The 23,583-nt window shown below is 45.7% G+C and overlaps 1 protein-coding gene across 4 annotated transcripts in view; it reads right to left on the bottom strand.

The window, feature by feature from the left end:
* IRAG1 (inositol 1,4,5-triphosphate receptor associated 1) overlaps positions 1–23,583 on the bottom strand; it is a 125,649-nt gene that overhangs the window by 65,025 nt on the left and 37,041 nt on the right. For 2 of the 4 annotated variants that reach the window (XM_034995152.1, XM_034995154.1), the window contains exon 1: positions 15,810–16,513. In XM_034995152.1, coding sequence (XP_034851043.1) covers positions 15,810–16,043 — 234 coding nt within the window. In that variant the 5' untranslated portion in view covers positions 16,044–16,513. Of the gene's footprint in view, positions 1–15,809; positions 16,514–21,315; positions 21,370–23,583 lie in introns of those variants that run through there. The other 2 variants (XM_034995153.1, XM_034995155.1) reach the window with 2 other exon arrangements.

The following is a 23,583-nucleotide window of genomic DNA, read 5'->3' as shown; positions in this document are numbered from 1 at the left end:
CCACATTCTGTGAAAGCTCAAAGGAAAGGAAAAAAAAAACTCCTCAGGGGAGTTGGAGAAGACATTTCAGCTGGGTCTTGAGGGATGAATGGGAGCTTGTAAGACAAAGATATTAGGGGAGAGGTTTTGGGCAAAGGGAACAGCATTAGCAAAAGGCGTAACTGGGCATTAGGGATTTATCAGTGTAATTGGAGCATGGACTCTGGAGTATGTAAGATAGGAAAGTTCAGGGATGGGGGCTGCAGTATTGTGGTTTATAAGAAAACATATATATTTGGTCATTCAGATGACCAAAATATATTTTTCATAGACATTTGGTCTTCATCCACAGTTCCTGGCTCACAGCTCACAAGACCCTTGGAATTTCCTGAGCGATAAGAGCAATGGGAAAATCTTTTGTTATAATATTTGGTCTTTTGTCCCTAGTTCCTAAACTCCCTTCAGAGCCATAAAGGTGAAATGGGTGGCTTGTTATCTATAACAAACCCTTTCCACCACAACTAGGTTTATGCTAATGAAGGTGACTATTGCAAAGCACCTAAGTATGGAAGCTGGTTGCCAGGGGAAACAGCCATGAATAGAGGGTTGGAACTTTCAGTCCCACCCCCTGAGGTTGACTCAATCACCAATGACCAATGAGTTAATTAATCATGCCTACATAATGACACCTCTATAAAAACCCAAAAGGAGGGGGTTCAGAGAGCTTCCATGTTGGGGAACCAACACACTTCCACATGCCACTGTGCCACATCCCAAGCTCCACAAGGACAGAAGCTCCTTTATTCAGGACCTCACCCTATGTATCTCTTCATCTGACTGTTGATTTGTATCCTTTAAAATCCTTTGTAATAAATCATTAATCTAGTGAATAAATGGGTTTTCCTGAGTTCTGTGAGTCACTCTAGGAAATTATCACACCTGAGGAGGAGATCATGGGACCCTCTGATTTCTAGCCAGTCCATCAGAAGCACAGGTGACAACCTGGACTTGTGATTGGTGTCTGAAGTGGGAGCAGTAGGACAGAATCCTTCATCTGTGGATCTGATTCTATCCCCGGGTAGATAGTGTCAGAATTGAGTTGAGTTCTTGGACACCCTCCTTGTGTCAAATAATTGCTTGTTGGTAGGGGAATCCTACAACACATACAAACACACACATGTTGGACTTGGGTCCAGGAAGCTAATTTAGAGGCAAATAATGGAAGTAGCATAAACGGTTGAGCCAGCTTCTGATGGACATTGGGTGTTACCCCAGTGAGTTTGATCTTTGTGATTTTGGAGATGGGGAACACTGAAGGTCAGGTTTGGGAATAATTTGACCACCCAAAGAGAGAACATAGAAATTTTGACAGGAGATCCATTCATGGATCATCATAGTGCACATTGGTTGAGATGATGGAAAATGTCCAGTTATTACAGCATCCATCATCTTCCTAGGAATTTTGAGAAGCTTCCAATAAATTGGAGCTGTGTTACTCTCCATTTGGACACCCACAGCTGGCCAAGGTAGAGTGACAGGGAGTCAGCATGATGCTTATGGCTGGAACCAGGACTGGCCAATCTATCCTCATAATTACCGAGCTCCAGTCCCTCCAAGAACACAGATATCCATCTTTCTGTCAAGGACTCCTCTTGTAAGAGATGCTCAGGAAGTTTCCCAAAAAAGCAACAGCTCCTTTGATGGATAGTATAAACTTGATGGACTAGTGATGGTCACTCTTTATGGTCACTTGCTTTGTCCTTTTGTTACCCTGCCTCTTAGTCTCATAACTATAAAATTGTCAAAGGCCTGCTTTGTCTCAGAAGTTTGTGTGAAAAAAATGAAATGATGAATGTGTATGCACTTTGATAAGTCTCATATGATCTACAAATACCCATTAATCACAATTATCATTAAAATGAACAATGGCTCTACTCAGTTCTCCCCACCTTTTGTCCCCTCGTAGGAGGCCAACAAGCAGCAGAGAGGCTGGGGCCTTCCAAGGGGCCAGGAGGGAAGCAGGAGGATCTTGGGTCATGATGTGGGGCCTGATGACACACAGTGGAACAGTATCCAGAAGAGCTGCTGAGGTCAAAAGGGGAATCAGGGTGTCAAAATGGCAGGTCATGGGCTGAAGCTGGGGCAGGCAGGGCCAGGGGCAGGTGCCTCTTTACTGGGAAAACTGGTAAAGAGGGAGGAATGGGGAGGTTTTCTATTGTGTGGATTCTCCAGTGAGCAGAAAGAAGGGCTGAAGTTTTTCCAGAGGCTTCTCTTCATGTCACTACAAGCGTTTCTTGTTATGTGGTTTCTTGGCTCTCAGGGAATTAGCCTATTCCCTGAGCTACAAATTCTCTGAGGTACAAATCAGAGAGCTGGAGGACCATTCCCTGTGAGTAGTGTTTATAAGGTTTTATATTAGTTGCCAACATTTTATAATTGGAAGAATTCCCATAAAGTTCTGGATTTCCTGACCAAGCAATCTTGGGTCTACATTTCTGCAAAGTGAACCTTGGTCTGCTTCTGTTGGCCTGCTTCAATCAATTGCGCTCCCTGCCTAGCCCTGAAGCATCCAAGTTACTGCCCCTACGCTACATGATTCTTAACCCGTCGTGGTTTTCTGGAGCACAAGAGGTTTATGCTTAAAGCCTCTTCCACTTGTGACACCTTTTTTTAAAACCACTTTATTAAGGTATGATTGACATATGAAAAGCTATACATATTTCATGTATACAACTTGATGAGTTTAGAGCTAAGTATACACTTGTGAAACCCTCATCATAATTTATGCCATAAACCTATCCATCACTTCCCAAAGTTTCTTCCTACCTTCTTATTTATTTACTACTATTATTATTGTTGCTGTTGTTGTGATAAGAACACTTATAAGATCTACCCCCTTAACAAACTTTTAGGTGTACAATACAGTATTGTTAACTCTAGGCACTAAGCTGTACAATAGATCTCTAGGACTTATTCATCTTGCATAACTCCCACATCATCTTGATGAGGTTTCTTTCCATACAGCCTCATTGGTGACTGCTACCATGGGGATTCCATTTGAGACCCTGACTGTGCTTACAGTATGTTTGAAGTTCCTTCCCTGGGTGGGGTTTATTTTGACCATGACAGTTTGAGCTCTAGAAGTTACCTTATTCATGTTTTTCATATTTAGAGAATTTCTATGAATCCTTAAGTGAACAGGAAGAAATGCACTTTGACTAACATATCATTTTCATGCTCATTATATCATATGGTTTCTGCCATCCCTTAGGGTGGGCTTTTATGAATTCCCAGCAGGCATTAATGCAGATGGGGTAGGTCTACATAAAAGGGGCAGGAGAACCAAACATCACTTTCTTCATGTTGCATTCTGAAAGAAAATTTGTGGTAGTGCTGATGGGATTATAATACATACCTCCAAGAGTTTCATATATTCAGGCAGCTGAGTAAGTAGAATACAATTCATTTATTGATTTAATTTTCTTGACACACTACCTGTTTCCCAAAGCAATTTGAAGTAACGAGCAATAAAATCTAAGATAAAGAACAGGAGGCTATAAAAATGAGGAGATAATTTGATAAATATAAACATCCCTAGGAGATAAAGAGGAATGCATGCCTTTCCTAACCATCCATGGTTTGACTCTGAAGTTAAACTGTTTGACTTGAAACCTAATGAACTGTGATCCATGTGGTCTAGGCTCTGAGAAAGATTTCTTTAAAGAATTATTCAGCAGACAAAAAAAGCAATACAAAAAGAACTCCATTCTTCACTCTCACCTCTTAAAGGACATGGAATGCTTAACTCCGATCCTCCCTCACCTCTGCCCTTTGACTTTTCACTTGCTTACCCTCCCCACCAGAAGCCTCTCTTCCTCTCCCTCCCTCTTTAATTTACTCTTCCAGCTCCATCAATTTACTTATTGTACAGATTGTCTAACCTTTCTTTTTATGATTGACACAGTTTTCAAAAGTCTTAGAGTCTAAGAGAGGTCATTGTGTACACATTCACACATTATTACGCTTTATTCTCTTCATTCATCCAGCAAACTCACCGAATGCTTATTATGTGCTGTGGTCTATGCTAGGGCCTGGGAAGAGAAAAGTGAACTAGGCAGGCCTCTGAAATGCTTCCCAGTTAGCACAGTGGGATGGGGAGTGAGGAAAGTAAACCCCCCCCCCCCCCCCCCCCCCCCCGGGAGCACCCCGGGGCCGGGGCCCCTTGTGGTTGCTGTGGCCTAAAAGGTCTGCAACACACTGGAGGAACTGCTTTCTGGTGGAAGTTTCCTCTGCCTCCTGGCTAAAGGCCACTTTCAGGAAAAGCTCTCCTGAGGTGGCTATCATGTATAGGGCTGTAGGCACCCTTACTCAGAGAAGGGCAGAGCTGCTCACACAAAAAGGCAGAAACAAGCCATGGGTGGCAAGTGCTAAGCATGTAACCACAAACACACACAATTCAAAGCTGTTAAAAACCAGGAAGCATAAAGCAATCAGGGAAAAATCCTCTAATCCCCTGATGGAATGTCCTGGAATGCTCCTCACTCTCTCTGTCCGATGTGTGCAAAATATACAGTAATAAAATCAAAGTGTTCTTTCCCTAACCAGTACACAGAATGGTTGAACAAGCTCTGGGCAAAACTGTTTTTGTGGGGAACATTCAGTCTTCTGCGGGCTGTTTCAGTTCAGCAGGCACTAGGGAGACCAGAACCCAGGAGAGTGTGGGAGATTCCAGGGGCCCCCTGGAGTGAATTCTGCCAGATTTTAGTGTGTGTGATGAGTGTAAATACTCCTCCCTGCTCCCACCCTGAGCTGCCAAACAGAAGACAGGGCCTCAAGGAAGCTTGCAGTGCAGGGTGTCCAAACACAGTCTGCCAGTGAAGTTACTGGCTTCAGGACTTCAAGGGCCTTGGGCTTGGGAGCCACGGTAATTCATGCATGACACAGCTTCTCACTTACTAGCTGTGTGACCTTGGGCAAGTTACCTCACCTCTCTGTGCCTTGGTTACCTCATCTGTAAAGAAACTATCTCACAGGGTAGTTACAATAATTAAAAGGATTGATATAGAAATAAGATTTCCAGTTAAAATACAGGATGTCCAGTTATATTTGGACTTCAAATAGACAACAAATAATTTTTTTAGTGTTGTGTGTGTCCCAAATATTGCATGGACATAACTGTGTTTTCATTTGCTAAATCTACAGCTCCAGATGGAAAGCTCATAGAAGAGCACCTGGCATTTAGTAAATGCTCATTATGTGTCAGATGTTATATTCTGTTACTGTTACCTTTGGGGCTGAATTAATTACTTCAGAGTTTGGTTTTGAGGAGATTGTTGTTCTTAGTTTTGAGTCTGATCAACCATCTAGAGTTAAATTAGGAAGGCCTTGCCCTTCTGGTCATGAAGCCACAGAGCATCTCCCCTGGGCATCTGACCACACAAGCTCTACTGGTCTTGTAATCAATGACTCCCAGAATGGTCTTGTAATCATTGACTCTCAGAGAAGCCCACCTCCAAGGCCACCTTCACCTGGCTCCACTTCCTTTCTTACCATCTGCCCCTCAGATCAAGTAGAGCTGCCCTTTGTGGGCTACAGACACAAGAAGCAAAGGAACAAATGTGGGTAGAGGGCAGTGACACATTCTTAGACCTACTATGTGTGGGGCCCCGTCCCAGACACTTCTGGTGTGGTTCCTCACTTCATCCTCTCCAGCAATTCTACGAATGAACCTCAGGATACCCATCTACAAATTGGGAATGATAATGCCTCCTGATGTCATCAAATCGTGAAGAGGAAAGTGAAGTCCCTGAGCATGGAATAGGCGATGGATACATTTCTTTTCTCTCCCCCTTTTTTCCCCTTCAATCCCCACTTTACCAATGAAAAAACAGACTTGTCCAGGGCTGTACAGCTGGTAAACAGTGGGAAAGAAGGACAACACATCAAGCCTGTTGGCCTTCCCACTCCACCATGCTGCTCTTACAGTTGTTTCCCCTGGTCTTTGGTCTCACCTCCCCTGGTACCTGGTATGTGCAGGACACTCTGACACTCCTTTGTTATTCTTCCAAGCTGCTCTCTCCCTCACAAACCTCTTCTAGGAAGCCCTCCAGCCAGCACAAGTTTGAACATACAGCTGGAAGAGAGATAGCAGGGGCATCCCCTTAGCTTCCCATGGGCCCAGCCACCCCAGGGGTCCATTTCCCTTCCCTGGAGTCAGCCAAGCACTAGGAGCCTGGGCTGTTTCCCCACAAGTTCACCCTATAATAAGCCAGCAGGTCACATTTTGTTCTCCTTAAATAAACCTTATAGAAACATTTAAATGTTTATTTCACTCATAAATTCCCAGGAATGCGCAACAGTTTCCTAACTGCCTGGGTGCAGGGATAAATATAGGCCAGTGTCATAGACGGGAATATTATCTTCCTTTCCCCAATGTCACATGACTAAGCCTGGACTAGGAAGCTCTAAGCAACAGCTCCAGCCCTGGCACTGAGGAGTTTAGCTCCTGCACTTGGGCCCTGGCAAATAGCCTGGGACAGAAGGATCCTACTAGAAGCCAGTGTGGGGTAATGAAGTTGGGGAACACTAGTCAGAATCACACCTGGATGACCTTGGGTACTTAACTTTTCTGAGTTTCATATTCTTAAACATTATGTGGAGCTAATAATCCCCATTTTCCAGGCTTGTTTAAGGATTGGACAAGATAAAGCAATAATAGTGATGATGATGATGATGGTGAGGGTGGTGGTAGAGGTTGGGCCTTGTGGTGGCTGTATCCCCAGGTCCCTCTCTCATAGCCTGGAGGGCAAACAGGGACTGCCTCTGAGAGAGGGGCCCTGGCCACAAAGAGAAGTTGGTGCTCTTGTGATAGGATAAAAGGATTCTGGGGACTCTCAAGAAACTGATTATTCTAGCAAGTCCTAAGAGCATGGGAGAGAGCAGAAATGCCTCTGCTGAAGTCTGCTGGACATGGGGCTCTTCCCTATCAAGCACTGAGGACTAGTTTCTGGCTCCCCTAAGCTCCCCAGTGCCCACCCTATGGATCACCCTGTGCACCCAAGGCCTGCCTTGCCTCTGATAAACCCTCTTTCCTGTATACCTAGAAGCCAGGGATCAACAACCACTGGATTATCCTGCCTTCTTCATTACTGTTTTCACTCTCATGCCAACAGACACTAGGAGTGTGGTTACATGCAATGTCTATTAGTCCTACTCAGTGGAGAGTGTATCACCCAGCCAGCCATTCATTCATCATCATCTTCTATCCTCTCCTCCTCCCTTCTTTTCCTCCTGTTCCTTCATTTCTTCCTCTCTCCAATCCAGGCATTTAATCATCCAGCCAGTTATCCACTTGACCTATCCACCCAGCCTATCATACATCCATCTATCCACCCAGTTATTATCCACCCAACCTATCACACATCCATCCATCCATCCATCTATCTGCCCATCTGTCACATTCATCCATCCTTCCTTGAGCTCCCACCACATACTCTAGTTGTAGCCTATGTTGAGAATTGGAGATACACACATAAAAGACACAGCCCCTGACCTAAGTTGCTTATGTGTAACATAAGACAGGAGACAGGAGACGGAGAATCAGAGAAACAAAAAATGGTAAGCTACTCCTTTGCTCATTATAGGAACTAAAGACAAATAATTTTAACATACATATCTGACCTTCTGTAACAATCAACATTTCCAAAACACTTTCTGCTTTTTCTTCAGCACTTCCACAGCTACAATCTCAAAGTTCTTACTCTGTCACCAGAACCACTAGAAGCCATCCTGGTGGAACTGTCCTCGTGGCCCTTTCTAAGCCTCTTTTCCATAACGGATGGGACATCAAGCAACTGCCCCCCATGCCTAGGGCCTTTGGTGTCTAGGACACTGGCTTTACTGCTGGGTGGAGCTAAGAAAGGAGGCAAAGCTAACAGAAACACTAGCAGGAAACTCGGGTTTGAATCTCTACTCAACCATAGCACAGTTATGTGGCTTTGGCAATTACTTACCCTTGTAGAAATTCAGTTTCTTCCTCTATAAAGTAAAGATAATAATATCTACCTTGAGGGAATGAGACCACATGGCAGGTGCCCAATAGATGGCTCTAATATCTCATACATTAGATCCTAACATTTAACTGATAATTCATTTGAAGATATTTCACTGAAGATTGTAATTGAGGCTGTTCTTGCAAAAGGTAATGATAAATGGAAATGAGCTCAGAGAGGATGAATTCAAAACCCTCAATTGGACATTCAAGGTACTGGCCAGTTTCTAGTGTTTAGAGTGTACTTACCTTCCTCAGCTTTCTCATATGTAAAATGAACTTCCTAGAGTTGTTGTGATAATCATACCTACTTCCTAGAGTTGTTGTGAGGTTACTACATGTAAAGAGCAGCACCTGTTACATAGGAAGCCTGGCATGAGGGTTCTCATCGGGTGAGGTGGGGCATGTCCCCACTCCACACAGCTGTCACCAGGTTCCCAGGGCTTTACGTGCACTATCTATTTTGTCTTCATCCATTCCTTACAGAGCACTGATTCTTTGAGTCCCAAACCTTTTTCTCACACATTTCCCAAGGGGTCTCTGAGGAGATGTAGACAGAACCCCAGTCTGCTGGCCAGTGAAGATGGGGCCTGATCAGGCAAGGGAGGATAAAATGAAGAGAAAAGCTGGCAATCTACTTTACATGGTAAAGCATGCTGTTAAGCTCTAGGTATTCCTGGGGATAGCAAGACCAAGGATCCCCCAATTCCTGATCAGAGAAGAGAACACAAGCGGAACACAAAGCAAATTAGATCAGAAAGAAGTTGTCATTAGACTGTAAATCCATGGGGTGGTGAACTCTCTTGAGAGTGGGGCCTTAGTGCTTAATAAACATTTGTTGAATGAATTCAGTGAATATTTACAATTAACTCTTGAACAAAATGGGTTAGAACTTATTTGTGGGTTTTTTTTAATAGTATGGTACTGTAAAAGTATTCTCTCTTCCTTATGATTTTCTTAATAACCTTTTCTCTACCTAACTTTATTATAAGAATACAGTGTATAATACATATAACACACAAAATATGTGTTCATGACTGTTTATGTTATCAGAAAGTCTTCCAGTCAACAGTAGTCTATTAGTAGTTAAGTTTTTCAAGAGTCAAAAGTTACACATGGATTTTCAACTGTGCAGCGGGGTTGGTGTCCCTAACTCCCACATTGTTCATGGGTCAACTGTATTGAGTAAGTTCAACTCAATTCCATATTTATTGGGTTCCTATCATGTGTAAGTGAATAGTTATCCCTTTCCTGTATGCTCAAACTCTGTTGTGGTATAGTGGGGTAGTTTCTGGACTAGAAAGAAAAAAAAAATAATGATTCTAGCCCTGTTTCCTCAGCTTACAGCCATGAGGCAGTAGAATCCAGATCTTGCAGCTTCCATGTTATGTCCTTTGGACAACTGATTTAACCTCCCAAGTCATAGTTTCCTAATCTATAAACTAGGTATGGTCATAGCTAACTTATAGGGCATTAAGAAGGTTATCTGATATTCACTGTGCTTCTTAAAGCATGGGTGCCCATATCTTTGTCTTAGCATTTGCTTTAGGGGAGGAAAGACTGAAAACAGGAGGATTCTAGCGCTAATAATGTTCTTTTTGTTGTTGATGGTAATTACATGGATGTGTTCCCTTTGTGATAATTCACCAAATTATATGCATATGATTTGTGTAAAAAAAAAAAGGTTATCTGAGATAATGAATATAAAGAGTTTAGCTTAGAACATGGTAGGAGCCCAATTTTTAGCTTCTTTCCCTGCATCTGAATATGATACCTAACTGCTCTGAACTTCCACTTCCCTGGGGATGATGATTGCTGTCCTCACAGTGGGGTTAGGGCATCAATTGTAGTAACATATGTAAAAACTTTTTTTTTTAAGATTTTATTTATTTATTTGACAGAGAGAGACATAGTGAGAGAGGGAGCACAAGCAGGGGAAGTGGGAGAGGGAGAGGGAGAAGCAGGCTTCCCGTGGAGCAGAGAGCCCGATGTGGGGCTCGATCCCAGGACCCGGGGATCATGACCCGAGCCGAAGGCAGACGCTTAATGACTGAGCCAGCCAGGTGCCCCTGTAAAAACTTTTTAAAAACTGTTTTGTGCTGTATTAGGGACTGAGACCTATTATCAGATGAGAACCTTGCTTGGCACTTTATATATATGATTCTGGTAATTAAAGTCAAGAAGCCTGGGGCTTGACTCTAGGCTCAGTGACTTAGCTGTATTAGCTAGTACACATTACTTTACTTTTCTGTGCTTCAGGTCTTCATCCCTAAATGGGGTAACAATAGTACCTATCCCACAGAGATTTTCTGGAAATTAAATGAGATAAAGTGTTCAACAAACCTAGCACAGTGTCTGGAACATAGGAAAATTTCCTTAAAAGTTCACTGTTGTTAGCAGCTGTTACTATCAGGCTTGGCTTGCAGATGAGGAAACAGGCAAAATGAGTAACTCACCCCAGGTCCCACTCAGGTATGTAAAGCCCAGCTCTTTCCACACTGCCACACTACCTATACATCTCTATGAAATGGAAGCATTTCCTGTCCCTTCCAGAGCTCCCTGCTGCTTGGGGAAGCCTGCTTGGTATTTTTCTCTTCTAAACGGACAGCTGAGCAGGCTCAGCTCTGGGTCTGGCCCACGGACTGATGTTGGTAAGCCAGGATGGGTCTCTCACTACATTGACACAAATAAGGAGAGAATTCCAGATTTGTCATGGCCGCAGCTATGATGATCTCTAATTCTGAGCCAAAAGAGGAGGCCCAGCAGCTTTGTGGTCAGAGGTTCTAGGAGCTCCACAGTGGATCCCTTGCTGTTAGGGCCACACACAGAGGACTGATTCTCCACATTCCAACCTGATTTTCAGTTAATTGAAAATTGGAGGTGGGGAAAGGGGTGGGAGCAGGGATGCCACTGGTTTGTTGAGTGCTGCGGTAATCTTAAGTCAGCAAGATGGTGCTGTATAACACGGTTAGGCATCAAGTTGTTTAGATGATCAGCAAGTGCAGTACAAAGTAGGCACATAGGGAGATGTACAGAGACAGTAACTCGTGTGTAGCCTGAACCAGGAACTGCATGGTGATCTGTGTTTCTAGGAGTCAGTATGCATCGAGTTGGGCTGTTTTACTTGCCGATGGCTGAAAAAGAATGAAAAAGGCATAGGCAGTGCAGTGTCTCAGCAGGATGTGTGACACGGAGCTGTATTTTCTGGCCCCATGCGCTTAGGCATCTGAGAGGATGGCAAGCAGAAGTAAGACCCTGCGGTGCTTTGGAGTGTGCATGGCAGTGTGTTTGTAGGGGCCCAGGGTGGCCATCTCAGACAAGGACTTTGGAAGCACAGGACAGTGTACCCCTGGCTCAGGCACCAAGGGTTCTCGTAGAGGGCCCCCGAGGCAAAGAGTACTTAGTGCAGGGTAGAGACTAAGAGTATGGGCTCTGGGGCCAGGCTGCCTGGGTTCAAATCCTGGGCCTGCTGCTTATGAGCTATATGATCTTGGAGGAAGCTGCTTAACTTCTCTGTGCCTCAGCTTCCTCAGCTATGAAATGGGGATAATGATACTTCCCTCATAAGGTTGATTGAAAGTTAAATAAATTCATACAGTAGAATAATGCCTGGCATTATGATGAAGTGTTGTGGACAATGGAGATGGGGGTGGGAGTTAGTCAGGGGGTGGTGGAAGGGGGGCTACTGGAACAGATGATGTGAAAGATGGAGGTCTGCTTATGAGTTCACATTGACCTACACCTGGGAGCTTCCAGAAACCCCTGAAAGAGGATGGGGATTGTCTGGGTGGAAACTAGAGCCAGTTGTTAGAGCTGACCTGAACCTCTTTGCACACTCAGGTTTGCAAAGCACTTCTGAGGAAGCCATGCTGTTCCAATGAGTCAGCTTTCTGATATGGCTGCTGATCACAGGCCAGGAAACAGTTGATGTCCTGGTCTTGCTGCCTCTGGGGCCCAGGGCCAGGTCTGGTGCCCCATGATTATGGGGAGATAGGTGGGTATGTGCCCAGAGGAGAGATTCGGGAGCAAAGCCTGGAGGAACAGAGGAAAGGAGACTCTGGGAAGATGTGTAAACTGCTTTCCTGCATCTGTAGGTTTTCACCCCACTATAGGCAGTTGTGGAGGGCAGAACTGAGGGGGAGTCACAGGGAGGCAGTTCCAGGTTGACCAGCAAGCCGAGCTGGCCAACCACAGCACAGACTTCCTTGTGTGGTGGGCAGTTCCCCTATATGGAGCTACTCCTATAAACTCCCAAGACCCACCCCAGAAGATTGATTCAATAGGCCTGGGTTGGTGGAGGAATCCGGGTTTAACAAGCTTCCAGATAACTGTTTGGGGGCTCATATTATGCAGAACTTTGCCTGCCTGGGAGGGAAGGGTCTTAGATGAGATCTAGTATCCCTTCTAGCTCTTAACTCTGATGGTCTGTCATTCTGTTGTCCCTTAAGGTCCCAGGCTTGTGTCCTGATAGTTTTTATTCCTGCCAGACCTCTTGGCTACAAGCTCATTCCTTTGAGCCCCTCCCTGTTCTAGGGCTAACCCAGAAAACACACTCAGGACACAACTTCACAGAGTGCATTGTCTGGAAGCTTTATTTCTTTGTGGGTCTTGATTACAGCTTCTGATTAGGGACCTCAAGGGTGTGTGTGGGGGGGGGGGGAGGTGTGCACGCGCATGCATGCAGAAAGGAAAACAGGATCTAGGTCTACAGCTTTTGTGTTTTTCTGTGAGAAGGTCTCAGCTCGTGTTCATGTTAGCAGTGGGAAATGGGGGCTGGGGCTTGAGGAACTAGAAGTAGGACTGGACCCGGGGGACCTGTAAACTCAAAAGGATGCTCTGGTTCTTTGCCTGCCTCACAGAGAGGGAGTTCACACGGTACTGGGAATTTCAGCCAAATCCTCCTAACCAATCCTGCTTTCCTGGCTGCCTGGTTTCCGCTGCTCCCAGGGACTTGGGCTCCAGTCCCTGGAGGCTCCAGCCCTGTTCACAAGGCCTGACCCTCCCCTGAGGCTGTGTCTGCCTGAGAAGCCCAATGTAGGTTGTCTGATGGGTGCAAAGAGGGAGGTGCTCTTCACTGACAATGCCCGTGGGCTTCTGGAAAACTCAGGGAGGCCTAGTGCCTGTCAGTAAGGGCAGAGAATAAAAGGATACTGAATCTGATGTCGCCTTCAGTCTAGGGTCTAACCTGCCCCAGCCCCATGGTCCCTCAAGCCAAAAAAGGTACTAGAGGCTGGGCCAACCAGAGTCGAGGAGGCAGCCACTAACACTTGCCCTGAGGAAGAGATGAGGAAACAGAGGCACAGAAAAGTTAACAGGCTCACAGGAGGTCTTTTGACCAGGATGTGGAGGAGCCCAGCTTGGTCTGATTCCAGAGTCCACCTTCTTAAATCCTGTGCTAATGGTACTCCCTTATGTGCATCAGCTCACCTGAAGTCCTCATGGGTCCTTCTCCTACTGGGCTCCAGCAACACAGAAGCTATTGGTACCACAAGCATTCCCTTTATTGTCTTGACTTCCCCCAAGCACAGAGATAGAATCATGGCATTTGAGGGACCTTCAGAGGCCATGGGGGCCCACCGCCTCATGTTACAGAAGTCTGGTTCTGTTTCAAGGTCATAAGGAGAGTGAGCTTGTGGAAAACTGGAATCTGGAGCTCTGCTGTTCAGCTAGGGCTCTCTGACCCTCAAGTCTGTGGTTAGCTTATGGATTCCCTCCCCTGGCTTGGCTGTGCCTGGAAACTCACGCTCACCTCTGACCCAATGGAGCTATACCTAGGTGTGGTTTGAAGTCGTGATGATAAGAAGGGCCAGCAGGCTTTTGTGCTATCTTGTCTTAGTCTCCTGAGAAGGCTTAAAGGTTGTTTTATTTAGAGAGGTGAGATGATGAACTAAAGGTAAACTAAACTCAGTGTAAAAGGATCTCTTCACTAACGGTAGAGTTGCAGCATTGCCAATCTTTTATTTTTATTTTTTTTAGGAACACTTGTATTCTTGAGGAGTATGGCATGACAGCTGTTTGGGGGAACTAACTAGGATTCAGGAGCCAGATTTTGCATCAGAATCTGGTTTAAGCACACTATTGTTATTAGTGAGGTGGAAGGGGTCAGGAAGGGCTGTGGTAAGAAGGAACCCAGGGCTAGGGAGTAAGGATGCTAAGGGGACAGAACTTGGGAAAGTCATGACTGAGGAGAGGGAGCAGTCACATTTGAATCCAGATGTGGATGTTTTGCTTTATGCTGTCATTCTCTTCTTTAATCTTTAAAACTTCGGTGGATTAACAAATTTAACAAATTTTTTGTTGGCTAAAACTTATAACCCACTATTACCAGTGTTTTAAGGGAATTGTCCACACTTGGTTAGGAGCAGCAGTAGAAAGGGGGCAGCAGCAGAGCACCCAGTTTGGGGAAGACCAGACATCACCCATAGAAGAACAGAGGAGCAATCTAGAGCCATAAAGAGCAACTGATAAGCAGCACCCACCAGGCTCATGACATTCCTGGAAGAGAGGTTCAATAAAACGCTGAGCTGGCTGCCTGTGGCCAAATGCATAGGGGTTTGGCTCACTCCCACTTAGAAATTCAAGGGCTCCCCAAGTGTGCCAAGTTCTGCAACATCTCAGTCCCAGGAGTTTGCGATAGGGAGATACAAGAAGCCACTCTTTTCTAAGTATTTATTATCTGAGTTCCCACAGTTATGACGTGCAAGAAAACAAATGTCATCCTAACATGAAAATGTTCACTGAGAGTCTGCCTGCTTACCAAATTAATGCTCACTCATACATTCTTCCCTCACTTAACAAGAGTCTGTCCCTTTGGGCTGAGGTCAGTTCAGACATCTGTCAGATATAATGGGGTGGTACAAGTGCAAACCAAGTGCAAAGTTCATGAAATCAAAGAAAACAGTGTTGGAAAACTTCACATGCATGGTCTTGGACCAGTGAAGAGCAGGTGGAGCTGGGCAGCTAACAAAGAAAAAACTACAAAGATAATTTGTATTGGCCAAAAAAGAAAATGATTTGCATATTGAAGGATCCATAGAGGTCCTTGGGAAAATGAATGAAGCTCTTAAATATTAAACACACAATCTCTTAACAGAGGTGCTGTAAAGTAAAATGTGAGGGATGTGGTTCATATGAACAGATCATCATGTCGGTATAAAGAATAAATATACCAATGCCAAAATCAACACAATTAATTCTTTGTTCCCTCTAAAAAAGTAGCATATAATCAATTTTTTGTTATATGTCTAGCTAAAATAATTTGTTTTCATAATTTCATTTGACAATACAATCTCAATGAGACCCTTCAAATTAATTTCTTTTCATCATTTCTTTTTTATAATACAATTTTACTGAAAATCTTTTCCACTATTTACTATAAAAGTTTGATCTTCACTTTAAGTGGACTCAGTTTAAACGGCCTTTTGCTGGTAACCACAACCCTGACATGACGAGGCCCTCTGTGCTGACAGTTCTCCTCCAAGTCTTTCTCCATTCTAGGAGGGTGCCTACAGGGTTACGGTGGTTGGACCTTCCAGGAGACCTCAGTCAGACACAGCATAGGAGGTTCCACTCTCAGGATATATGGGGGGCCTTGGCCAATTCAAATGGACCCTGGGTAGTTATTCCTCAGTGTGGCAGCCACACACCTTCCCCCGGTGCCCACTGCAGCCTGCACAGGCTGTCAGCAAACCCTCTAGCCAGGCTGAGTGATGTGGCACCAGCCCAGGGCACTTGGCTTGGCCCCGGCCAGACTAACTGCAGGCAAGGAGGGGGCACTTACTTGGCCGGTGGGGCTCTGGGCTGCCTGTGGCTCTCCAGGGGGCTCCTCATCCTCGGGAATGTGGGGCATGGCAGCCTCCTGGCGGGAGTGGCCGCGTGTGCCCGGAACCTCCGCGGCGTCAGCCCCAAAGATGCTCCAAGAGGCCTGGGCTCCGCAGGCTGAGGAGACGCCAAAAGGACAAGTCAAATCCACTCCCATCCCTGACCCAGGCTGGGTTCCATTTCCAGGAGCCATGAGCCGCAGAAAAAGCCTGCTTGAGTTTGTATCAACACCAGAGGTTGGACTAGGCTAGGAGAGGGTATTTGGAATTGCATTTCCTCCTGTTCATTTGCTCTGTTTACAAAGTCAGAGATGACCTTAGAGATTTTCCATCTAATTTGGTCCTTACAGTAAACACAGCTATCCCAGAAGGGAGAAAAGTGCTTCAAACTCCTCAAAGCCATAGCTAATGGAGGACACTCCATTGGGATCAGATTTGTACTTGTGTATCATTTATTAAGCGCCTACTACATGCCAGGCACTATCCTAAGAGCATTTCCAACATCACCTAATTTAATCCTCATATGACCTCTGATGCAGGCATTAATATTCACATTTTATAGAAGAGAGAATGGCTTCCGAGGGTGGTAGCCATTTGCCAAAATCATACGAAGAATCAAGCATTTGAATCCAGATCTTCCTGATTTTGAGGCCAGGGCTCTTTTCACTCTACCACATAGCCTTCCTTGCCTGGATTGAGGAAGAGGAGGATGTTTCTTGACTTTCTACCCCATGGCTGACCTCATGTCCTTCAAAAGCTTTTCTGACCCTCAGTATGGGGCTCTCTCACTTGAGGACAGCCCTTACTGGGCCTGTGATTCTGGAGGCTCAGCCAAGGTAGATCTTGTGTACCTTCTGCAGTGCTACCCTGAGCAACTTTCATTGCTTCCCCAGAAGCCAGGCTTATCCTGTCTCATGGTGTAGCAGCCTTGAGGCCCAGCTGGGATTGACCCAGTTATCATAATCTCATTTATCTCACCACAGTGATTGGCTCAGGGATAGAAAATAGGTCCAGTGTAAACCAATGAGCACACTGTAGTGTTCTGGGACCCAGGTGCTTTATCTTGCTCTGGGTGGTAGAATATGCAGATGTAAAACCCAATGTTACTGATGCCATTTTGTTTCTGTTTGGAAGTCCAGACTGAGGATAAAATTGACACACAAAAAGGGCGGGGGGGAGTAGAGCCAAGACACCCGCAGAAAAAAAGAAGGTGGATCCCTGATCAAAGTTCACCTGAAGCCTGAATTCTTTCTGGACTAGCCAGTTATACAAACAATTAAATTTCTTAGTATTTAAGTCAATATGGGTTGGGTTTACTTATAACTACTAATTTGTAAGTACTTATATTAACTTGTAACTACTAACTATTGTTACTTGTACCTAGTAACTATTCTTTCATGTTTCTCACCAATCAAGAGGCCTAGGACCATGATCTCTCCAATAGACCTGAACCAATGGGCCTGGCTTCTCTGTGTCCTCTTAGAAAAGTGAGGTTTCAATCTGAAGAGGCAGGATAGCAAGGTAGAAAGAACACAGGTCTTGGAACCTTATACTTGGATTTGAGTCCCCACTCTGCCATTCACTGGCTATGTGGCCTTGAACGTTGGCTTTACCTCTGAGCCTCACTTCCCTTGTCAGGGGAACAGAGATAAGAATGCCTCCCATGCAGGAATGTTCTAAGGATGAAATGATATAGAGCACCAAGCACAGAGTAGGTGCTCACAGAGGCCACCTGCATGGAGGTCTGCAGCCCAGGAAGCTCGGCCAGAGTCCAAAGGCCTCTACCTAGCCTCTTTGCCCACTAAACTCCTCCAGGTCCCCTTCCCCTAATGGGGTGGGAGAACCAGCCTGATCCTATAACTTCAGAGATTCCCTGAAGTTGCTGCTCTGCTAGTCAACAGATGAAAACCACCAGATGCAGACCCTGCCCTCAGCCACAGCCAGGGGGCTACTGGGACACACACAGGAAAAACAACGAACACTGTCATTTACTGAATACCTACTATGTCCTAGGTCCTATGTAAGGTGCTGACTGCAGGAGGCTGTAGGAGAAAGCCAGAAAGCACCACCCCCTCCCATGATACTAGGTATTCTTCTGGTCCCACAGGAAAGGCCTGAGGACCTGGAGCCAGAGGGCTGTGGGCAGGCTTAGATCTGACATCAGCCACAACTCTGACAGATGCCCCCACCCAACGCACACACCTTTGACTGAGCTCCCCGAGGAAGGCAAGGGGTCTGATTCATCATAGGTAACTAGAAGATTCATCAAAAAATGCTTGTTAATTTATATTTAAAGAACTGGAGAACTTTAGCCATGGGGTTGGTCAATGCGACCACCATCTTGACTTTTGTCAATCTCTGCAGTGGAAAGGTAGCCCCATTCAGCTATCAAACAATTGGGGTGACCTCTGCTGGTCAACTCAAGAAGTCTTATCTCAAGTAGGAAATTCATGAACTGAATCATTCATTAATTCACCACACTCACTTTACACGTGCTAGGTGCTGGTGACTTAAAGATGATGAAGATGTGGTCTTGGCCCTCAAGGAGCACAGAGTCCAGTGGTGGGAGGCAGTATGAAATCAGTACAACTGTTAAGACTTCAAAAGTGAAAAGTGACAGAATCTCAGAAAAGGATCCCCAACTATGGAAATTGGGACAGGTGAGATATAGTTTTAGACTAGATCCATGTTAGAAATGGTGTTTGAGCTGAGCCATGAATACTGAAATGCTGAGTGGAATTTCTCTGAACAGAATAGCTAGAGGGAACAGTGAGACAGGAAGGGAGAAGCCCTACTGGACAGATTTAACCTGTCTCTTGGGAATGAGAGTTATAGGGCCAAGGCATACTAGGTCTCTCATCCCAACTAGTCACTGTATGAATAAAATGAGCATCAAATTGACCCAAAGGTTGACACTGTGATTAATTTCTATCACCTTTACTTGGATTTTAACAGCAGTGACATCAGTGGTGCTGGACAAAGTATATGGTCACAGGGGTTGACAGTAGCAAAAGAGTACCCACAAACCCCAATTCTACTGGGAAAGTTAGTGCACTTCCCTTGAAACCTCTTAAGTGATGATGGATGTATGTGCAGGTCCAGTCTGTCTTAATAGTAATATCGTTCCCAAAACATGGGAAGTAACAGTTCTACTTTCCTTTCCACCTTAATCTACACAAAGTGTATTGCACTCTGAGTGGTAAGAAGGATTCAGACAAATTAGGGCATGTTCCAAAAAGGGGAAGCAATATGCAGGAAGCAAGAATTTGTTTTTAAAGAACTAAAGATCTTCAGCCTGGAAGAGATGGTGCAGGGAAAAATAAAATCACTTCTCAGATATTTCAAAGTCATTCCTCTAATTCAATTGTCCCCAAAGGATAAGTGCATGACCAATGAATAAAAGGTCAGATCAAGGCAAGGGAATCCTTTCTAGTGGTTGGGACTATTGGAGATGAAACAGGCTACTCTTTAAGGTAACAAACTCCCCCTTCCTGGGAGAGTTCCAGCAAAGGCTGGGGCAATCGTCACAGGATTCCTAACCCACTCCAGGGGCCATTTTTAATCCTAGGAGTTGCTGAAATCCTGGACTCTTCCTAGTCATAACAAACCACAAATGTAATGGTCCCATCTCATAGGATTCCAGGATCATGGTATCCCAAAGTCACATAAAACATATGTCATTTTCTGACCCTCCACTTTCTTTCCTCCACCTCCTGCTCTTCAGTCAGTCCCTCAGTCAGAAAGCAAAGCAAATACCTATCACCAAGCATTAAGGAGGGCATGTGGTGTAATGAGCACTGGGTGTTATATGCAAATAATGAATCATGGAACACTACATCAAAAACTAATGATGTAATGTATGGTGACTAACATAAGATAATAAAAGAAAAAAAGAAAGCAAAGCAAAACAAACAAATTAAGTGAGACAAGCACTAGGAGATGTCAGCTGCTGCAGGACAAAGCAGAGTGGAGGCTGGCTGTGGTCCCACACTTGACAAGACAGAACCCTGAGCTCCTCAGGGGGAGCCTCAGCAGCCCTGCCTGCCCAGGCCATTCCCACGCTGCTCCTGCCCCATTTGCTTGCTCTCCCATCCATTATATAAACTCCCTGCTTAAAATAGCAAGGTAACAGCAGAGTCCTTCCCCCAGCGTGACATCTGGGTTCTGCTGGCGCTTGTGGGCACATGGACCTTGCATCCATCACAACAAAGTTAGGAATATAATCTGCAGGAAGTGGTGATCTAGAGCACCGACCCATAAAAGGAAAAAATATTTGGTAATGTTTGGTCTCTGAGCCGCTCCTTCTTTAACCCATTTTCGGGGCCCTTCTAACTACCTCTTTAGCCTGGTCAGTAAAGGGTTAGATGGGTCATTGTCAAAAGCCAGTCAGCTCTTTGGATTCTACTCATTCTGTCCCCAGCCAGTGCTTAACTATATAGTTTGGCCCATTTTACGGGAAGGATAACTGAGGTGCAAAGGAGGGAAACAAATTAACTAGATCCAGTAACCTTTGTACCTGGTGCAAATTACTTAAGCCTCTGCTGGGATAACTTTCCAATCATTTGTGTAACTGACAAGGCCAAAAGTCTCTAATCCATATTTAAATATTTCATCTGTCCTTGGCCATGCTCATAAAAGAAAGCAAACTAGTATACTTTTCTTCCTTCTCTCATTCATTAGATATTTCTAGTTTGCCTACTGAGTGTCAAATACCATGCCAGGTGCATTTCAAGTGCTATCTTTCTTAACCCCTGTGAGATGGGTTATAAACCCATCTCCCCCCTCCTCTCCTCTGCCTCCTTCACCTGGAGTTCCACTAAAGTGCAGTAGAACCCAACATAGGAACCTGCCCCACAGAGAACTGGAATGTGCTTTCCCAGTGGGGCCATGGGTGGTGGGGGGCACAGGGCAGAGCAAGCAGCAGCTTGTCAGACAGGGGTCTTATGAGGGCAAAAGTGTGTGCCCACAGTTTGAGGTTGCAGGATCCCCACTGTAGGGTGACAAATCCACCCATTCACCCATCCATCTGTCTGTCAGGCTATCCATTCACGCACATGCCTTCTGACTCCTCCATTCATACAATTATCCATTAGTTTGCCTTTGAAACTTTCACCCCAGAAAGTCCCACACTTATTTAGATCAGCTGCACAGGCTCTGCCCCCTGGAAAAGCCACTGTAGGGCCCCATGGACTGTGGGGAGAGGGCAAGAGGACAGGAGAAGACTGCTCTGATGGAGTGGCCATTCAAACATAGGCATGCCCATCCACAGCTGGCAGAACACCTCAAACCTGAACCCCTCAGCCAGTGGGAGGGGCGCTGGCTTCCTGTGGGGGTTGCCCGTGTCCCTGCAAGCATCATCAGGGCTCATTATTTAGCAAGGGCCTTTACAGAAACCTCTTAAGTACTATTATAATTAACATTATTAGTCCCATTTTACAATGAAGAAACAGAGCCCTGAAGACTTACCCAAAGTCACAAAACCCATGAGGTCTATCTCACTCCCCAGTCCCCAGCTGGTCAAGCCCGTTGGCTCACGGGTGGTGGTCTTGGCAAGCAGTGGCCTTTATAATGGCCCCAAGGAAGCCCCTCCCAAAACCTTGCAACTAGCCCAGAGGAAACCAAACCCCTCTCTGAACCACAGTGTCCCAGGAGCACAGTCTATGAGCTGAGTGGCTCTCACATTTTCTTTGTTAATCTTTGGGTGTCCGGGGAAGAGCCAGAGGCCCTCCTGGGAAAAAAAAAACGGGTTAACCCAGACTCCACTGACCTTTCTGGAGTGACTCAGAATTCTCAGAAGGGAGGTTTTTTATTCTTCCAGCTTTGAATTTTTGCTTTCATTTTAGCAACACAAAGAATTTGAAAGAGATTAGGTTGCTATTAATACCACTGGTCTATCTCTAGATGAAGAATTTGATGAAGGGAATTGTTTGGGGTGACTGCACACACATCTCTCTCAGTCCCTTTGCAAATTCAGAGGATGACAGGGAGGGCCACTGGAGATCAGCCAGTCCTGCCTCCTGCTCCCATCTTACAGGCCCAGACAGGGACAAAGACTTAATCAAAGCCATACTTGTGAGTGAGGGGCCGTCAGAGAAAGTCCCAGAACCCCTATTCCCCAGGCTCTGCTACAGACATCAGCTTTCTGCCTCTAATTTTGAAGGGCTTGCTTTTGGTATATGATAAACAAATGTGTCCATGCTGTGAAAGCAGGCATCCTTTGGCAGTGACTCCCAATCTTCCTCCTCCTTGTGGTCACTCTCATGGGAGAGAGAGGGTGCTCCCTGGTCCCTGATCTCACCCCAGGGCAGTCCTGGACACACTTGGAAAATCTGGGGCATCAGAGATCAGGTCAAAGTGCTGAGAGGCACTTCTGTGGGTCCCTGGGCCTGACCAACTGCAGAACTGAGTCCTAGATCCCACAAGCAAGCCTGAGCAGGGCTCAACTTGGGAGAACACCATCCTGCTTCCTAACCTTGGGATGCTGCAAGAGGGCTCTGGAACTTGGAAGATTGGGTTCTAATTCTCTTGTGCCTCTTCCCTGCTGGGTTAGTCTCCCCTGGCCTTTGTTTCTTCATCTGTAAAATGGAGATCCTTTTAGGGTTGTTGTAAGGATTAACTTAGGGAATACATGTAAGATGCTGGCATATAGTATGTACTCAATGATTTCCCTTCTCACTCTCTTGAATAGGGCAGCTGAGTTCTCTGAGCCATGGCATAAAAATCCAACCAGGCCCAGACAGTCCACTGTTCATCCTGAATAGCAGAGTTCCAGCTTTGTCTCTTACAGGTAAAGGAGATATATTCCTGGCCTGGCCAGGACTTCTCTGTATAAACAAGTAGATAAAAGGCCATCAGACATGATTGGAATTAAACCCATCAGGGACTATGTGCTCTGACATTTACTCTGCTGTGGGGCAGCCAGTGGTGGGAGACAGTGGGGTTAGAGAGAGAGGGTACAGTACTGTGGTCATCCCAGGTCTATGCTGTGGTCAGTCCCAGGTCTGCATTGTGGTCAGCCATTGATCTGTGCTGTGGTCATCTCAAATCTGTTCTGTGGTCATCCCAGGTCTACACTGTGGTCAGCCCTAGATCTGTGCTGTGGTCAGTCTCAGGGGAGCAAGGGTGGAATATAGAAGGGCAAAAGAAAGAAGCAACAGAGAGGGGAAGATGAGGGGCTGGATGGAACTTCCCAATGACTTCTTGCCCTCAACACAATCCCTCTGGTCCAGGGGCTGGGACCACAGGGGCTGCAATCTGGCAGTGCTTCAGGGAGGCTGGTAGCACTTCCCAACACCTCCTGGGGTCTGCACCCTCTAGCCATGCTCTCCAGGCCTGAGGATCTCTTGTAGGTTCTGTTGGCTGGGGGTGCCTTCATCCCCCTGATTCAGGCCCATTCCAGCCCCGGGAGTGAACCGGGGGTTCACTCAGACCAAACAGCAGAAAAGTATCTGAGCCTCCCATTTAGCTCCTAGCAGAAATATCCAGGAGGAGAGGCTGAGTCAGCCCCAATAAGAAGAGTGCAAGAGTCAGCACCCACTGTGCTCAGCAGGGGGCTGGAGTAGGGGACACCTGAGATAGGGAAAATAGTAACTGACCCCTCCCTTCCCCTCATACCTCCTTTCCCCCCATTGCCTTTCCCCTCACACGAACATGGAGGCCATTCTGTGCTCATTGCCTCAGGGAAGGGTATAGCAGCAGCGGGTAGAGAAAAGGGAGTCTGTCTCTGCCTCATTT

This window comes from Mirounga leonina, unplaced genomic scaffold, assembly GCF_011800145.1.
Source record: "Mirounga leonina isolate KUSES-001 unplaced genomic scaffold, KU_Mleo_1.0 Mir_92, whole genome shotgun sequence".
Lineage (NCBI taxonomy): Eukaryota > Metazoa > Chordata > Mammalia > Carnivora > Phocidae > Mirounga > Mirounga leonina.
Note: the sequence above shows the minus strand (reverse complement) of the source record. Positions and strands in the feature narration are given on the sequence as shown.